Genomic DNA, 18,445 nt, shown 5'->3' with positions numbered 1-18,445 from the left:
CCAACCAGATGTTCTCCCATCAACTGGCAAACTGTCTCTCACAGTGGAGGGAGAACATTGTGGCTAGAAGCTATTAATAGCCTTATCCTCCATTAATTTGTCTAATCCTCTCTGAAAGCCACCCAAGTTGGTTAAATCCCTCCAAGCTTTCAGTAGCCACAAAGCAGAAGTTGCGCACATGCTACAGTTTGGCTCGGCATTTTATTGAAATGAAGATAAGTAAATTTGGCTAGTTCATACTTGCTCTTATTGTCACTGAAAGAGTTTGTAGGGCTCCTTCATCTTCTGCATGCAACTGTCTTTGTGTAGTAGCTATGCAGAAAGTCTGAAAATCCTTTCTCCTAACTCATTTCCTCCACCCTTCTCTTTCCTCAGACATCTTTATGGGTTTGAACCTGTCAGCATGACAGTAGCAGCACATAGTGGAAAGTGATGCTAAATCCAATAAAATAAATATCAAAACATTTTGCGCACTTCAATCCAGCCACTTTGCAGAATTCTTCTCCTCTAGTGCCTTCTGTGCTTCAGCCAGCTTGAACATTTCAATTGCATATCCCTAAATTATCTTTTTTTTAAAAAAAAATAATTTTTATTCATTTTTCAAACACATAATAAGAACAAACAAAACACAAACAAAAACATACAAAACATTTAAACATATATAACTTCATAATCTTATTTTCCTGTAACTTCTTTCAGTCGACTTCCCCATACCTCCCTTTCGCTGCATCCTTATTTTAAAAAGAATTTTTTAGCAACCCTTTAGTCAAATTACCCATTTAAGTCACTTCATTACATTCCCATGAATTTGTTGATTACAGCTGTAATTCTCTGCTTCTTACCCCTTGACATCTTAACACTCATCAATTTTACAACAGTTTTTAAGATATATTTTAAATTTCTTCCAGTCTTCTTCCACTGCCTCTTTCCCCTGGTCACGAATTCTGCCGGTCATCTCTGCCAGTCCCATGAAGTCAATCACCTTTGTCTGCCATTCTTCAAGAGTAGGTAGTTCTTGCATCTTCCAATACTTTGCCAGAAGAATTCTTGCTGCAGTAGTAGCATACATAAAGAAAATCCTATCCTTCTTTGGCACCAATTGGCCAACCATGCCCAGGAGAAAAGCCTCTGGTTTCTGCATATCCCTAAATTATCATATATTTCACACTCGTTGTTTTGCCTCAAGTTTTATAACCCTAGGAAGAATGTAGGATTTTATTAGCATGAAGCAGTCCTTGCTCCTGTCAGGGTCCAAATATATAGTTGTAATCCTATGCTTACTTACTCAGACGTGAATGCCATTAGGTTCAATGGGTTACACACCCAAGTAAGCATGTTTAGGACTGCAGCTGCTCTTCCTCAGGGAGACAATTAGCCTTTACTTCCCCTCCCCCCCCCCAAAAAAAAGTTCAAACTCTACATTCCACAATTTTATCTTTTCTTCTTCTTCATACTGTCAATGGAGTGACATCATTCTTCACCTTTCTGAGGTAATCAATCTGATGCAGTTTTTCTCTAATTCAGCATGATTGAGCTTCTAGGATGCAGACAAAGGAAACCTGACAAGACATGAAAGGCCACTTGGTTGCATACAATTTTGTAGCAGAGGATCTAATAAGAAAGTTAGCCTTTTTTCATTAGAGAAGGCATTCTGATACCCCAAATTGCCTAGCAACAGAATTGTGGTCGCTCTATCATAGAAGTTGTTTTGACAAAAATTGTAAGCTGGCTCAAAGTACTGCAATTTCAGCCAAGCATCCAAACTTAAGTAAAGTACACCTTTCAAACCGGCAGTGTTTTTCAACATGAATTAAAATAACCTCTCAGCAAGAAATACAAAAGCTAGCATGACAAGCTTATACTTAGAACACTTTTGGATTCTTTGTCTCTATCTGTTTTCACCCTTGTGTTTGTACAATTCAAAACCCACCATCATTTTCTACAAGGAAAAAAAAGATCCCTAGCTCACAGCACTGTAACATATTTGATTAAAAGGACTGTTCTATTGCATAACTATGAACATTTTATGATTGGAAGATATGGGCAGAGCACTACTATTACATTAGACAGAATGCTTTAAGGCAGACAGGATTTTTTCTGGTATTTCCCCCTTCCCCCCGTTAAAACAATAATCACACAAAAAGTATTTAAAAAGATAAACATAACATTTACTCACTCGGAATATTTGTTGAAGAATAACAGATACAGTAGCTTTGTTCAAACAGGCTTAAAATGTAGTCTGAGCATGGGACTTTAAAGTATATAAAGGCAGGCAATATGAGGTGACACCTCCAGCTCTGGCATAATTCAGCATAGAACACATGTCTCACATATAAAAGGTTTGATTCCTGGCATTTCCAGGTACGTCTAGCCCTGACCACTGCACTATTGTCTATCTTATGAATTTTAATTATTGGTCAAGAACTTTGGTCAGTAGGCAGGGTAGAAATACCCCAAATAAAAAAAAAAGCAAGAAGACTATTAATTTTACCTCAGTACAGCTTTAATGATAAACTTTGCCTCCTTGTTATGAGCTTCACAGAGCTGCCTGGTTTAGCTTTCCTCCACTTTCTCCCTGGACTTGCATTTTAAGAAAATGCATTTAGCCCAACTTTAGGCGAAAACTAAAGACCTACTTAGAATGTGGTTTAAACCTCCCTTTAAATCCATCTCAGCCAAGATAAGGGAACTCACTCTGAAACTCACCTACAGGTGGTACTTAACACCATGGAAACTGGCACTGATATGCCCAAGAACCTCACCAAAATGTTGGAGTGACTGCACCTCCACAGGCACATATCTCCACATGTGGTGGAAATGCCCCAAAACCCAACCCTTCTGGACAGCAGTCCTACAAGAAATATGCAAAATAACTAAATAGGTATTAGAACTCACCCCAGAACTGGCCCTACTGAACATCTTCCAAGATCATAATGACCACTCACATTATACAGAGCTTATAACCCACCTACTCTCAGCAGCCAGAAGCCTCATAGCCAGACACTGGAGAGACCTGTCAGGGGTGAACATTAACCAGTGGTATCAAATCATATGGGAAACAGTCTTACTAGAAAAGCTAACCAATAAAACAAAACTGACACGGGGACAAATAGAAGAAGATGCCTCACCCCAATATAGCTCCCCTTTATCACATACACAGCCCAACAAGACAACAACAAGAACCCACCAACAGCTTACAAATCAATCTGGCTTACATGACCCAACAAGTCCTCCACCCCCAAAGGAAAACAAACCCCATTGCAGCCAACCACAGACAACCAACCATATGCTGGTCCCCCAACCAGAAACATAACAAGCAAATAGAGCGGTAACCTGCCGCTGACGCGAAAGCCCCCATGTACACTGCAAAAAATATAAATTTCACCACCACCCCTCCTTCCCCCCCTTCTTCCTGACCTTATGCTATACTCAACACTAATGTCTAATAACAAATGTAACTGCTCTGTAGAAAAGACTGTACAACTTGAGAAAAGAGACAAGGCATGTACTTTTCTAAACCAAGAAAAACTTTAATAATAGTAAAAACGTATAATTCATTAAGCCCTTGTTGTTCAACTTTGATGAGTCACTCAGTCACCCATCCCATCTGATGTGTAATGGATGGCATTTACAGCTCATTAAACATAACTGGAGCAACATTTGTTTTATCACCTGACTTCAGAGCAAGCCAAGCCAATTATCCATCTGTATATGACATATTTTTGAACTCTCCCATTGTAAATATAAGTCAATAAATGTTAAGCGTTTAACAATGCCGCTCTGTTATAAAATAATGAAGCTAGGCAGAGGGAGAGAACCTCAGACAAATCACCCGAAGATATTTCAATCAAGATTGGTAACTGGTATATAGCAAGTCCCCATCAGAAGTAAATAAAATTGCATTAAAAAGAGGAACCCACAGATCAAAACCTGATTATATTTTACTTTTACTTATTATTATGTATAAACCTTTTAAAAATTCATTATCTAATGCAAAACCTTTCAACACAATGACATAGTCAGCACCACTGCTGACAGGAGTGAGACCCTATCAGCATATAGCACTTACGGCGAAAGATCTGCACTGGTTGCCAATTTGCTACCAGGCCAAGTACACAACTTGGATCCAGTTTACCTGTGAGATCACTTATATGCCCACTCAACTACTTCAGTCTGTGGAACTGGCATAGTATTATCAACCATTTTTCCTAAGCCTGCATGGAGCTCAGCCTCACCATCAACCTGATGAAGACCATTATCCTCAGTCACAACATTGCCATCACTCCATGCATCAGAAGTGGTGACCACATGCTTAAGGTGGAAGACATTTTTGTCTACCTGGCCTCCAACATAGCCACCAACCTTTCCAATGATGCTGAACTGGACAGATGTATTGGCAAGGCAGCAATGGCAATGGCTCACCTCTCCAAAAGGGTATGGGAGAATGTGATGCTAACATCCAATGCCAAGATGAAAGTCTACCTGGCTTGTGTGTTGAGCACGCTGCTTTATGGAAGTGAGTTGTTGGCAACTTACAATTGCCAGGAGCAACACCTCAACACCTTCCATATACATTGTGTCAGGAAGATTTTCGGTATCAAATGGCATGACAGAGTCTAAAATAAAGACGTGCTCTCCCAAGCCCATATTCCCAGTATGTACACATTTCTGCTCAGCGGATCCCCAAGGATATATTCTGTGGGGAACTGGCTTCAGGCACTAGGCCTGTTGGCGCTCAAACACTGCATTGCAAAGACATCTTCAAACTCAAACATGAAGGCTGGCAACATTTACCCGTACTGTATGGCAACTCCTTGCAGATGATCACAGTGACTGGAGACAGACAGTCAGGTCATGCATATGCAGCAGTGATCATCGTACGCCTGTAGCAGCAAAACTGGACACCTTCATCTACCCCACTTGCAATAAAGCATGACTCTCCCATATTGGTCCCATACAGCCACAGCAGGCACTGTAACACTCTGACGGTTTGACCCAAACTGTCAGGTGCACTCTTCCTGAGAGACAGACAGATGCCAACGATTATTCTTGTTGTTCACAGGAAAATGCTACAAATTCTTCACAGATTTATTTACCATGCCTTTATCCTGATTTTCAGACAATAATAGTTTCCTGAAGTGCCTTGCTTCAAACAAATAGAGACAGGCTGTGCCATCAGGCTTATAAGTAGGGCTGGGCGATATCTGGTGTTCAACCTCATGCTAGATCACCAGCTAAACATTGTTATACACACTGCTCATAGCAATTACCGTAGCGGGCATTTGAAATCAACCATAGAAATATAATTTAATATAGTAAACAGAGATAAGCAGCAGCTTATTTCAAAGACAACTTTGATTTTGAAAGTCAATTCACTTCTCACAATGCTTAAATTGCCTTCAGATCATCTTAGATATGCATAAACACACCAGAGGCATTTGCTTTTATAAATGGTTGTAGTGTTTAAGGCACTTTGGGGGATTAGCTCTTATTTTCGAGGGTAAAAGGCACAAGCAATCTTTGAGCTACAGTTGCTGAGAATAATATTTAGTTCCTCTGAGAAGCATCAGCTGTGGAATCACTGAAAGAAGATGTCTTCAAGCACAAAGAGACTAATAAGATACCAGGTTTTGATTTTTAAGAATAAAGCTGCTTTTTTCTCTCCAACATTTTTTACTGTATAGCAATTGAGACAGTACTGTATTCCATACATGATGATTAAAAAATAGGCTTTGTTCTCTCTCATGGGGTTTTTTTCAGACACAACACCAAAGCATGATTTGGTATTACATTAACAAGCACAGTGCTTATGTGTGCCCCAATTTCTCTTCTCAATTCTAGTTTAGTAGTTTGAACTGGGTTTGCAATCATGGTTTGGGGCAAATGATGGTTAGCACAAACCATCATTTGCCATTACATCTGAACTAGGCAAGTTACACTTTGCCCCCTAGTTCAAAGTGACAGATTAAACTGGAGTGCACAAGGGAAGTAATGAGGGAATAACTCTTCACAAAGCACCAAACCATAGTTTGGTGTTACACTTTAACCAAGCCACTGTGAAGGCAAGTTCTGTAAAATCCCCTATAGGTAAAGGTAAAGGGACTCCCGTCAGTTAGGTCCAGTCGCAGACTACTCTGGGGTTGCGGCGCTCATCTCGCTTTACTGGCCAAGGGAGCCGGTGTACAGCTTTCGGGTCATGTGGCCAGCATGACTAAACCGCTTCTGGTGAACCAGAGCAGCACACGGAAACGTTGTTTACCTTCCCACCTATTTATCTACTTGCACTTTGACATGCTTTCGAACTGCTAGGTTGGCAGGAGCTGAGATCGAACAACGGGAGCTCACCCCATCGTGGGGGTTTGAACCGCCAACCTTCTGATTGGCAAGCCCTGGGCTCTGTGGTTTAGACCACAGCGCCACCCACATCCCAGTAAAATCCCCTATAGAGGACCCTTAAAGTGAGGGACATCACCTGCTTGTATCCAAACAGGAAGAAAAGCTTCATACCCTCCACCTTGATATACTCTTCCTTTCCAACTGTAATTTAGCACCTTTTGAATCAGGCACCTTCTCTGTCACAGTCCAGTGACAAGAAAAGGTGCCAAAATGAATAGTAGTAGTAGTAGTAGTAGTAGTAGTAAAATAATTTTATTTATATCCCGCCCTCCCCAGCCAAAGCCGTGCTCAGAGCAGCTAACAACAGTAAAAGTAACACAGTTTACATAAAATCACAATCAATTAATTAAAATACATTCTAAAATCAATTCATTCTAAAATCAGTTCAGAATCAAATTAATGGCAACCATTGGGCTAGAGTTCTATGAGGATTACCAAAGGAGGGGGTCAGACTGCGCCCTGACCAAAGGCCTGGTGGAACAGCTCTGTCTTGCAGCCCCTGCGGAAAGATGTCAAGTCCCGCAGGGCCCTAGTCTCTTGTGACAGGGCGTTCCACCAAATCGGGGCCACAGCCGAAAAAGCCCTGGCTCTGGTTGAGGCCAACCTAACCTCCCTGTGGCTTGGGACCTCTGAGATGTATTTTGTTTGAAGACCGTGGGACATAAAAAAGATGAATGTGGCTAGAAAGGAAGAAGGGTTAACATGTTTAGAGTGTGCTTTCGATTCTTCCTTTTCAACTTAGCCCTACAGTTTTGCCTTTCCTGTGCCTGACATCATATGAAGGGGAGGCCCCTCATGGGCAAAGTGGGATGTAGCCCTGTGAAGTTTCAGGGGAGGGGGGAACACCCTCAAACCTCCGAAACCATGGTCTAGTCTTTCTTCTGACACACGTGATAACATTTCCAATTACTGAGAGGCTTTCGTCCATCTTCTCTGCCTTGGCAGCCATTAAAAGACTAGCAGTAGACTTTGACCCCTGCCTCCCAAGTAGAGGGAGTAGTTAAACACAAGCAACCATCTCATGTTTTCCCTTTCAGGAGCATGGCCTTGAGGCACCAGACATGGACTGTGACGTGCGTAGAGCTTTGTGACTGCCCTCCTAAGCCATCATGTGGTTGTTTGTTCTTCCCTGTTGGTACACATATTTCCTCGAACAGCAGGATGCGTGCGCCTTTTTGTGAGAGGGTGCACTAGGTTCTTGCTTCAGCTTTCTTTATTTTTTAAAAATACATTTATTTTGTGAGAAAGCAAGGCATTAGTACCAGCCCAGCCAGGTTACTTTCCTCAGTGCAGGCAAAGAGGCAAAAAAGAAAAATCATTTCTTTCTTGGTTCCTGAAAGTCTTTCTTTTGTTTTAAAAGGTTGGGGTCCCTCGTGCAACAGATTGCTTTTCTGTTGTAAAGGGGGGGGGAGAGAAATTGTTCATCTACATCAGGGTTTGTTTTTTTTCCTTGGCTGGGGAAGAGACATAAAGAGTGATAACTGTGAACTGGCTTGTATAATGAAGGGAGCTGGCTTAGAGGGGAGAGATGTGTCTTTCTTTGCTTATTCTATTGCTTGTGAGAGATAGGGGCAACAGAAAACAATATTTAATTCTGGAGACTGGATATGCTTATATTGTAATCTGGGGAGAGCACTGGCTAGAGAAGGAGGTGGCTTTTATTTTTAAAGCAGTCTCTGACTTTTGCAACAAAGCTTTCAAGCCTATCCCCACTTATCTGGGAGTAAGCTCCATTGAGCTCAATGGCACTTACTTCCAAGTAAACACGATTATTATTATTTAATATATTTCTGTCCCACCTTTCTCCCAAGCTGGGATTCAATGTGGCATGTATAGGAATGCACTGTAAATTAATTCTTTTTAAAAAAAACAAAAAACAACCACACACACAAAACCACTTAATATAACCCAAACTTAATACTGTATCACACAATTTTCTACTCCTTTTTGGAACTGTGAGTTCCATTTTCTTTGATTTTTATGTAACTGGAATCCACAAATGTTGCAATGTATTTAATTTTCTTTTCCAAAAAATCTGTATTTGAGCTGCTCTGCAAAATCTGTTGTTTTGCAGAAAAAGAACCTGGAACCATGTTGGGTGACAGGGAAGTGTGTACATGGGGCCTCAATTGCACACACTAATTTAAAATTACCAGATTCTTTGCTGGAACTGACCTTGAACTGATGCCTTGGTTTCTCACAGATTCAGAGCCAGCAGAGTTCTTAGGTTAAAAGCTGAATAAAATGATGGCACATGCAACTAAAAGTCTGTGGAATGGCTGGAAATCTAAACCTGACATAATGAACAGCTAGACTGCCAAAGTGCATTCCAGCTACAAAATGAATGGTATACAATTTTTTAAACAACAAAAATATAATGTGCACTACTATTGCTTTTGTTTTTCTCTACACACACTGTCTTTGTTAGTAACTGGAGCAACAGTGGGAGTACCAGTATTCCTTTACCTCCAGCATTTGCCTTCCATTAAACATGTGATGCCAAATTTGCTTCTAGGCATGCTGTTTTCTGCAGAACCGTGATCACCAGTTGTCACTGTAAAGAGCCTTGTTTGCTATTCATACAGTATGCAGACTCTAGCAGACTTTGCTTGAAAAGTGGTGTAAGACTGAAGATTTGAGGTGGTAACAGTATGTTTGGCAGAATCCAAGGTGTCAGACATACAGTCACAAAGCTGCAAAAGCAGAGGGTGATTTTCAAGGGGGAAACTGAGAGGAGACGTGATGTTTAGATTTCCTCAAATGCTTTTCCTCCAGCTGGTGTTCCACAGACATGATTGCAGAGAAGGAAGTGTGTGAACAGGGACACCTTCTGAACCGAGGTTAGACACTTGGGTACATTTGCACAACTGTATGGTTTAAGTGTCCACTATCAATTTGTAAGGGGACCTCACAAGGAACCACCTCCTAGGCTCTACTCATGTGACCTCATAGGCTCCACCCATGCAACCCCACCAGCCTCCAGTGATGGGACAGCTTAACAGACTGGGCCAAATCAGGAAGCCCGATGGGCTTAATTAGTTGCATAGTTCCCCATTGCTGTCTTAAAAACTAAAATATATTATGATTATACAGGGAGGGGGAGCTGTAAAGCTGGTGTGAGGAACCTGTAGCCGTAAGGCTGATTTTATATGGCCTGTAAATATGATGGCAATGAGAAAGATTGTGCTATACAATCCTGCACTGTTGTGAAGTCTGCCCACTTTTGTTTCCCACTCTATCCACCATCAGTTGTGGCCCCCACTTACTTTTTCTATAGGCCAACAGCCCTTGCTGGGGGGAAAGAAGAAGAAGAAAATCCACGCCTGATTCAAAGAGGGAAACATAGAGAGAATGCCAATAAAGGGCAGTGGAATGCAAAAGGTTTTGCTTCCAAGCCCCCACTGCTGTGTTGCTAGTCCACTCCCCTGACCCCACCCCCACTTGTTCCCCCTAAAAGTGCATTAAAAATTCAAGGACTGAAAATTCAAGGACTGAGAAAAACTCAAGATGAGCGCGGCTAGTCTTTCTGCTGGTGGCAATGACTCTCACTGATTCTAAGCATCATTTCCTAATTCTTGAAACATTAATGCTGTTTACTGCTGTCAATCAGAGCTACTTCAGTCTTGTGAAGGCAGCCTGCCTACACTATGCAAGCTGGGTAATGTTGCCAACTAATCGGCAGTGACAACAGCAATAATAGACTAATTCCCTTCTCCACCAGCTTGCTATGTCCCTCCAACCTTCTGACCTAGGGTCTAGTCATTTCTTAGTAGCATGGAAGTCTGTTTTCCTAATTTGAAAAACATTGTATTTCTGAATTTGTATACATTGCCCATCACTGTGATTTTCAGATACTTTGTACTCATTGCTCTGATAAACTGATCATTGTATCAGACTGGAAACTCAGTAGCACGTGAAACTATGCAAAATATATGACAGGACAGTAAGGTGCTGGCACCATCAAAACGCCAAAGCTGACTTTATACTATTACACACCACCCCAATCTCCAAGAAGTGAGAGAGTCTAGGGGTGTCTTTGCTTTACCAAGGATTTGGCTTCCTTGAAATGAATGTGTGTCTTTAGGAATGTGTGGTGTCTTTAGGCAATATAATTTTATTTATATGCAATCTGGGCATTAGGCTGGAGAATCTCGCAGCATTAATAATCCAAAAGACCTAGCTTCCCCTCTCAGTTTCCAGGGGAACCCCAAGTCCAGCTTTGGATTCAGCACAAAGCAAGACATGTCTCTCTGTCTCCCAGCTTCTAGCTCATACCCACAACAATTCTGGCTCCAGATGGGTGAGGGAAAGGCCCATCTGTTTTTTTCTATGGCACACAGTAACTTTTTAGGATATGTTAAAATCATGGTACTTAACTAGCCAGCCAAAGCCATTACCTTGATAAAGGAACTGGTTGGCAAGTTCTCCTTACACATTCTACCTGCACAGATTCAGGATCCCAAGGACTGGGAGGGATCCAAAGTATCATCCGGACTGAGCCCCAAACTCATAACAATACACTTGTGGTGGGGATCCAACTGAGTGTCACACTTTTTGAAAAGCAATAATTACACTATTCTTATTAATTTAGTTTTTCAGCCTCAGTTATGAGCTGGTCTGTTATGTCTCCTTAAACATGCTAAACACTTACATTGCACAAACGTTCAGTCTCTGAATGCTGGTTGCAGGGGGTCACAAGCTGGGAGAGTACTGTTTCCATATAGTTCTGTAACTCCTTACAACCCTGCGTCTAAGGTGCAAGCCAATTCATGGATATTGACTACACATGCATGGATGAACAATACGAGTGCCAAGCACAATGCTTTGCAACTTTACTGTCGGCGTTTGCTTATGTTTTTGCAACACTGATGTCATTTATGAATAGTTCAATGCTCTGCTGGTGACATTTAGTACTTGGCGCAATTGTCACAATAATGCCAAATTCCTAACTCTCATTGAAGACTGCAGCTGTGAACATCTGGGATAGACCTGAGGCTCTGTGCATTCTCCTATTTGTCAATCTCATAATAAAATGCAAAAGACATAATTATTGTCTTTATTAGTGCACAGTATGAAAAAGGCCTGAAGAATGATGCCATGCTAGAATTATTATTATTTTTTAGAAAACTGGAGCTACATGCCTTTTGGGGAGAGAGGACTGATGTGGCACAGCAGCTAAGACAGCTACAATTAGGAGGTTTAAATCCTACCTCCGCCATGAATTCATTAGCCTCAGTCTCCCATCTGCAGAACTATAGTAATACCTGCAGGGTTATTGTTATATTTACAAGATAATATTTGAAGTGCTTTGAACACTCAGTCACTACGCTCAACCACAATGCAAATTGTAGGAGTCTATCAGCTCCCCGCAGTTATAATTCACATATATTGTGTACATTATATATTGTTCTTTAATCAGTGTCCCTAATTGTAGTGCAACTACAATTAATGTCATGGTCTGTTCCTGAAGCTGGGTCTAAACCAGGGGTCAGCAAACTTTTTCAGCAGGGGGCCAGTTCACCGCCCCCCTTGTGGGGGGCCAGACTATATTTTGAAGAAAAAAAATGAATGAATTCCTATGCCCCACAAATAACTCAGAGATGCATTTTAAATAAAAGCACAAATTCTACTCATGTAAAAACACCAGGCAGGCCCCACAAATAACCCAGAGATGCATTTTAAATAAAAGGACACATTATACTCATGTAAAAACATGTTGACTTCCGGATCATCTGTGGGCCAAATTTAGAAGGCAATTGGGCTGGATCTGGCCACCGGGCCTTAGTTTGCCTATCCATGGTCTGAATTATGACCACACTCTGCTAAGAGCTGCATTCTCACACACTTCTAAATGGAACTTGTGAAGGAGAATTAACTGCTGGACTGTAGATAATGTAGTTATGGATGCTGCTATAGGAAATCAAGCAGCATGATTAACTCTTAGGACTAGCTCAGTTGGTTAGAGCATGGCGCTCATAACACCAAGGTCGCAGGTTTGATTCCCATAAGGGACAGCTGCATATTCCTGCCATGCAGGGACTGGACCAGATGATCTTCAGAGTCCCTTCCAACTCTTTGATTCCCCAGTCAAGAGAGCTTTATGGGTGGTTTATAAGATGCACCCATGGAAGCAATTCAGCAACAGAATGCAGGTGAGGCTGATGTAAGTTGACACAAGAACGTAAGATGAGCCAGCTGGATCAATGGCCCATCTAGTCCAGCATCCTGTTCTCACAGTGGCCTGCGGAAAGCCCCAAAGCAAAACTTGGTCACAACAACGCTACTCACCTGTGATTCCCTGCAACTGGTATCAAGATACACGCTGCCTCCGATAATGGAAGTGGAACATGTACATTGTGGCTAGTAGCTGTTGATTGTCTTTAAACAGACAACTTTCCTACATTGCTACAAGATTGATTTATCACATTTCTACCCCACCTTTCCCCAATGGAGCTCAAGGGGGAGTACACAATTCTCTTCCATCCAGAGGTGCCAACTTGAATAAAATATTGGGGGGACCCTGCCCCACATAATCAGTCACAAGACTGTGCGCACACACACTATTTGAATGGCAATGCCCATCTACTGGGAGGGCGTGCCTCCCTCAAATATTTTATTGGAGGGCCCCCAAAGGGACCTTGGCCCCTAGGAGTTGGCTCCTATATTTCCGCCCCATCGTATCCTCACAACAACCCTGTGAGGGAGGTTAGGCTTGAGAGACTGTGACTGTCCCAAGGTCACCCAGTGAGTTTCATGGCTGAGCAGGGATTTGAAAAATGGTCTCCCAGGTCCTAGTCCAACACTCCCAACCACTATACCACACTATACCACAATGTATACACTGTAAACATTGGCCTAAAGCAGAGGAGACTGAACTGTGGCTCTTCAGGTGTTGTTGGACCCCAACTCCCATCAGCTCCGCCAGTGCTGACAAGGAGCAGGCATAATGGGAGTTGGGAGTATCTTGAGTCCCACATGTTAAGCAACCCTGCTCTAAAGTGACTGATGATAAATGATGCTGGAAGGAAAGGTAATCAAAACTTTTTCCCGCATTTAGATAGATAACCCCTCCACTTACAAACCTGACTTGGAAGGCCCAGGTGTATGGTTGTGGCTGCTTTCACAGCAATCTCTCCTAGAATTGTAGAGTTGGAAGGGACTTCAAGGGTCATCTAGTTCTAGTCCAACTCTCTGCAATGCAGGAATCTCAGCACATGGTCCCCTGAAACCAAACCTGACCCACCTTAGCTTTGCACAGGTGTTAGCAGTTTCATTGCTGCACCACTATGAATCTGCTTTCTTCTCCTCTGCACTCACTGAATACTTCTAAAGTATTAAGCTTCTTTACCTCCATGAGGAGTACAAACTTGTTCTTTTAAAATTAAAGAACCCCAACATTTCCCTTAATTTTAAAGGGACGGGGGGAATCGTTGTGGTGTGTCGGAATGCAGTGGAGGTCAAGCGCCCATCTCCCTCCTCCCTGGAAGTAGGAGACCCGCCTCCTTCCCTCTGGCTCGGCCACTCACCCCCCAGCCAGTTGCTGGAGATGTTCTGCAGCATGGTGAAGGGGACGCAGAAGAAAGCGATGAGCAGGTCGCTGAGGGCCAGCGAGCAGATGAAGATGTTGGTGACGGTGCGCATGGCTTTGCGGCGGCTGACCACGTAGAGCACCAGGCCGTTGCCGAAGAGTGCCAGGGCGAAGATGAGCACGCAGGTGAGCACGAAGGCCAGCTTGGCGCGCCGCGGCAGCTCCGGGATGTAGACCAGCGGCTGCAGCCCGTAGAGCGCGATGAACTGCTCGCGGGTCACGTTGTTGTCGCGCAGCAGCTGCGCGAACTGCTCCGGGGTGATGTTCAGGGAGCGCATGGCGGCGACGGGGCGGCTCAGACGGCGATCCTCTGCAGCATGGCCGGACCAAGAGGACGCTCCTGGCGGGAGGCTTAGAAAACCAGGGAATTTTCTTTAAAATTTAAAATTCGTGGAGGGGACTTCTCAGCCTTGCTCGACGGCGCCCACAGCTAAGGGCTGCAGCAAGATCCGCGCCTCCGCTCGCCTTTCATTCGTTGCCCAGACGTCTCCACGAGGATCTGCCCTTCGTCTGAGAAAGGCGGCCGAAACGAGAGCAAAAGGGTGGCGCTTAATCGAGGGTGTGAAACTTTTGAGAGCGAGACGCGCTCGTCCACCCGCCGCGCGCGCCGCAACCTTCCCGTCTAGAAGAAGGCGAGGAAGGAGCGAAAAGTCGAGCTTGGGAAAAGCAGCGAAGGGCTCCTATTGGAGACTTCCTCCGAGCCGCTAGCCAATCGGTGAGCAGAAAGAGCGTCTTCTCGGCCTCCCGTCCTTCGAAGTTTCCCGGAGCGCCGGGGCTCGTCGGGGATTGGCTGGCGCTTGTTGGGGAGTCGCAGGAGGGGCGCGACGGACGCTTCCTCGGGCGGAGAGGGCGCTTGGAACGCGGCTCCGAGCGGGCGCGGCGAGGCTGCAAAGCAGCCGGAGAACTGACCTCGCGGAGATCGGAGAGCGCCGCGTGCTCAGAATTGAGGCTATGGAGCGGCACAGGGCAAGACTCTGGAGCCTTGGAGGTCCAGGACGCCACTCTGCCAAATAAGCCGCAGAAGGATCCCCAGGCGCAGGCGAACGTGCTCTGCTTTGCTCCACGCCGAAGCAAATGAAGGATTAGCTGCAATAAATTAACGATGGGTCCCTGTGAGACCATTGCTTCCGGAATATAATATAACCAACTGCCTAAATTTATGTTTTCCCATGAATTACATTGATCTGGAGCTGGAGGGTTAGAATTTTTATTTTTCGTTTAGTTTACTAGGTTTTAAAACAGCTTAAGGTAGCCTTTCTCAACCTGTGGGTCCCCAGATGTTGTTAGACTACAACTCCCATCACCCCTAGCTAGCAAGGCCAGACCTCAGGGGTGGTGGGAGTTGTAGTCCAACAACATCTGGGTGGGGACCCACAGGTTGAGAACCACTGGCTTAAGGAATATTTGCACATCAGTCTGAAACTTCTTTAGGTTACAGCTTGACCTGGTGGATGTACAGCTTGGAACGGAGGTCCCCCTGTCCTCAGTGGGGTTTGGTCCCAAAGTGAGTGCACAACTTTAAAGAGAGCCAACACCAGGTGTGGGGCAGCCCTCAGGAAAGTGGTGGGGCCACAAGGTGCCATGAGAAGGCTGATGACACCCAGCTTTATTTCACCATCTGGTGAGATGGCTGAGGGGAAATAAACTGAGTTTGAATCTTGGCAGGATGGAGCTACTAGGGGTTGCTGGTTCTGGTGCTTGAGAATTGGACAGTTGACTGTCCTGAATGCAGTTGCATTTCTTTTTAAAAATTACATTTATATACTGCCTTTCACCCAACAAGCCCATAAAAACACAAATTGCCCAACATGATATTAATAAACAATACCCCGAAACTCATTTAAAAGGCTATGAATGGTTCAGTCAGCCAAAGGCCTGGCTGTAGAGCAACATTTTAATCTGGTGCCTAAAGATATGTAACGAAAGTGCCAGGTGAGAATCCCTAAGAGCATTCCACAAAGGGAGCCACCACGGAAAAGGCCCATTCTCATGTTGCCATCCTATGGACCTCTCGTGGAGGGGGGAACTTGAAGGCCTCAAATGATGTTTGCAAGGTCCAGATTAAGGGAAAGATGGACTCTGAGGTATTACAGTCCTGAGTCATTTAAGCACTCTGAATTGGGCCCAGAAACTAATTAGCAGCCAGTGCTGTCAGGCCAGGATTAGTGTAATATGCTCAAACTGTCGTGTCCCAGTGAAAGAGCAGGTACATAATCTAGGGGCAGCTTTTGAATCCAGCTTTGTCACTGAAAGCCTGGGTACCCTCAGTTGGGAGTACCCTTTACCAACTCTTGCTGCTACAATATTGATTGAGTAGGAGAGTTTTGCCACAGTAGTCCAGGCACAGGTAACTTCAGTATGTTGGTGTTTAGTATGTATATTGCAGTGGAGCCCATATATCAAAAGCCTGCAAAGATTGTAGGCTGAAAGAAAAACAAAAATTAAGGTTTACTCCCAACTAGGGATGGGAGAGAAATTCAGTTCAGCTCGCATTTAAATATGAATTTATCAAGTCACACTTACCAAAATAATTTGAGAAATGAAACACAGCCATCCTTCAAAATATGCACTTAGCCAAACTAAGTGCTCTCCAATCTACCAATGTTTACAAAAATGTATCTGAGAGATAACGATCTTTGGAGCTCGATCGTTGAGCCGTGGCCTCTGATAGCTTTACGATCCCAATCAGTCGTTTACAGCGTCCAGCACACTTCCTTCCTAGCTGCGCAACAAATTCTGCTGTCTCTTTAGCCACGGCTTAGCAGAGTAGCATACAGCGGTGTAAAGCAGTCTTTTTCTCCTTTTCTCCATGCAAGCATACACAGACAGGTTCGTCTATTTACAGCTCTTTATTGGTACATTTCAGCCCATCGCTGCTTGCAGCCATGTCTCTCTCTCAAACACAGAGAGAACATGTCCGTCTCTCTCAAACACACAGAGAGAACAGAAAGAACAGACTCCTCCCAGACTCCTCCCAGCTTCTAAAACTGACGTCAGAAAGTGACGCACACCTCAGAACACTTAACCAGTTAAGTTCTGAACTCTCACACCCCCTCTTGCGTTGCTTTCTGACAAGACCTGTGTAACATCTTCAGCAACACCCTGTGAGATCAATCCCTTCCCCAATGCCTTGTGCCCTCCCTTGGAGTACCTGTTAGGCATCTGTGGAATCACCTCACAACTCTCAGAATCGCACTGTGCGAAACTTACCCACGCACCTGTGGCCTGGTACCTCTCAGGTGGAATACCTTTGGTTGTGCGACTGGATCGCCTAGGCACAAACTCTGGTGTTTCCTCTGGCTCACTGTCACCAGCAGGTGTGTCCTCTGCATCACGGGATTCCCCCTCTGACTTAAAGCGTCTTCGAATCCTCTCCATTACACTCACAGGAGAACTAGGCTCACTCTTGGGCTGTCCTTTTCTAACAACTCGTGGAGACGCCCCATCCTGCTCCTGACCTTGGTCAGTGACCTGATCGTCATCAGCAGACTCAGCCTCTCCTTCCTCCTCAACAGAACTGTCCTCTGGATCAGAGAGACATTCTGAAAGAACATCACGCTGTGCAGAAATCTTTGGCCTTTCATCCTGCTCAAAGAACTCAGCGTGTTTACTGATCAGCACCTTACTCTGATCACCTGACGGGTAAGCAAACCTCCATGCACGAGCTTCTGGCTCATACCCACAGAAGATCATTTTCTGGACTTTGGCTCCATCTGGCCCTTGCAAAGCCTTAGGCACAGGGACAACCGCAGGAGATCCAAACTTGCGCAGAAAGTGAACCTGGGGTTTTCTGCCATTCAACAAAGAGTACGGTGTGTCACCTACCAGTGAGTTGTAGACACGATTCCAGGTGAAACACACACATCGGACTGCCTCCAGCCAAAACTTTGGAGGTAACCTAGCTTCCGTTAGCATTACCTGTGCAGCCTTAACCAGAGCTTCACTCCTCAGCTCTGCCACCCCCCTCTTATTGGGTGAAGTAACTGTGTGTCGTATTTCTCTCTTGTGAAAGAACTGCTGCAAAGCAGAACCAGTGTACCTAGCATTTCTGTCACTGACGATTGCTTTCACCTTGGTGGAGAACCTCTGTTCTACCTCCTCAACCCAGCTCCTGATCAGCTGTGCTGCATCCTCCCTGGATTTGAGACCATGAGTCCAGGTGTTCTGCGAAAAATCATCCTGAATCGTTAACAGATACCTGGCCCCCCCTAGACTCTGTTCCTTGACAGAATCGAACAGATCTATGTGTACCAGCTCAAAAGGTTTAGTGGTTACACGTTCCACCTTTGGGTAACTGCACCCTTTCACCTTCGCCTGCTTGCAAGTGGCGCAATTAACGGCACTTTTACAATTTCTAATTTTACACCCTCTGGTAACCTCAGGAAGCACTTGCAAATCCTCTACAGGACTATGAATGGTCCTCTGATGCCATGCGCAAACACATTGAACATGAGTGGGAAC

General features: G+C 44.3%; 1 protein-coding gene and 1 long non-coding RNA gene across 2 annotated transcripts in view; one reads left to right on the top strand and one right to left on the bottom strand.

Moving 5' to 3' along the window:
* The window catches only part of QRFPR (pyroglutamylated RFamide peptide receptor), a 32,969-nt gene extending 18,268 nt beyond the window's left edge, over nt 1-14,701 (bottom strand). Inside the window, exon 1 of the mRNA XM_081877043.1 lies at nt 13,923-14,701. Within this exon, the coding sequence (XP_081733169.1) occupies nt 13,923-14,262 (340 nt within the window). The 5' untranslated portion in view covers nt 14,263-14,701. The remainder of the gene's footprint in view (nt 1-13,922) is intronic.
* The window catches only part of LOC309350508, a 155,634-nt gene that overhangs the window by 20,029 nt on the left and 117,160 nt on the right, over nt 1-18,445 (top strand). The window lies entirely within an intron of this gene.

Source organism: Podarcis erhardii, assembly GCF_964252035.2.
Source record: "Podarcis erhardii genome assembly, chromosome: 9".
Lineage (NCBI taxonomy): Eukaryota > Metazoa > Chordata > Lepidosauria > Squamata > Lacertidae > Podarcis > Podarcis erhardii.
The sequence above is the reverse complement of the archived record's forward strand: the minus strand, read 5'-3'. Positions and strand labels throughout refer to the sequence as shown.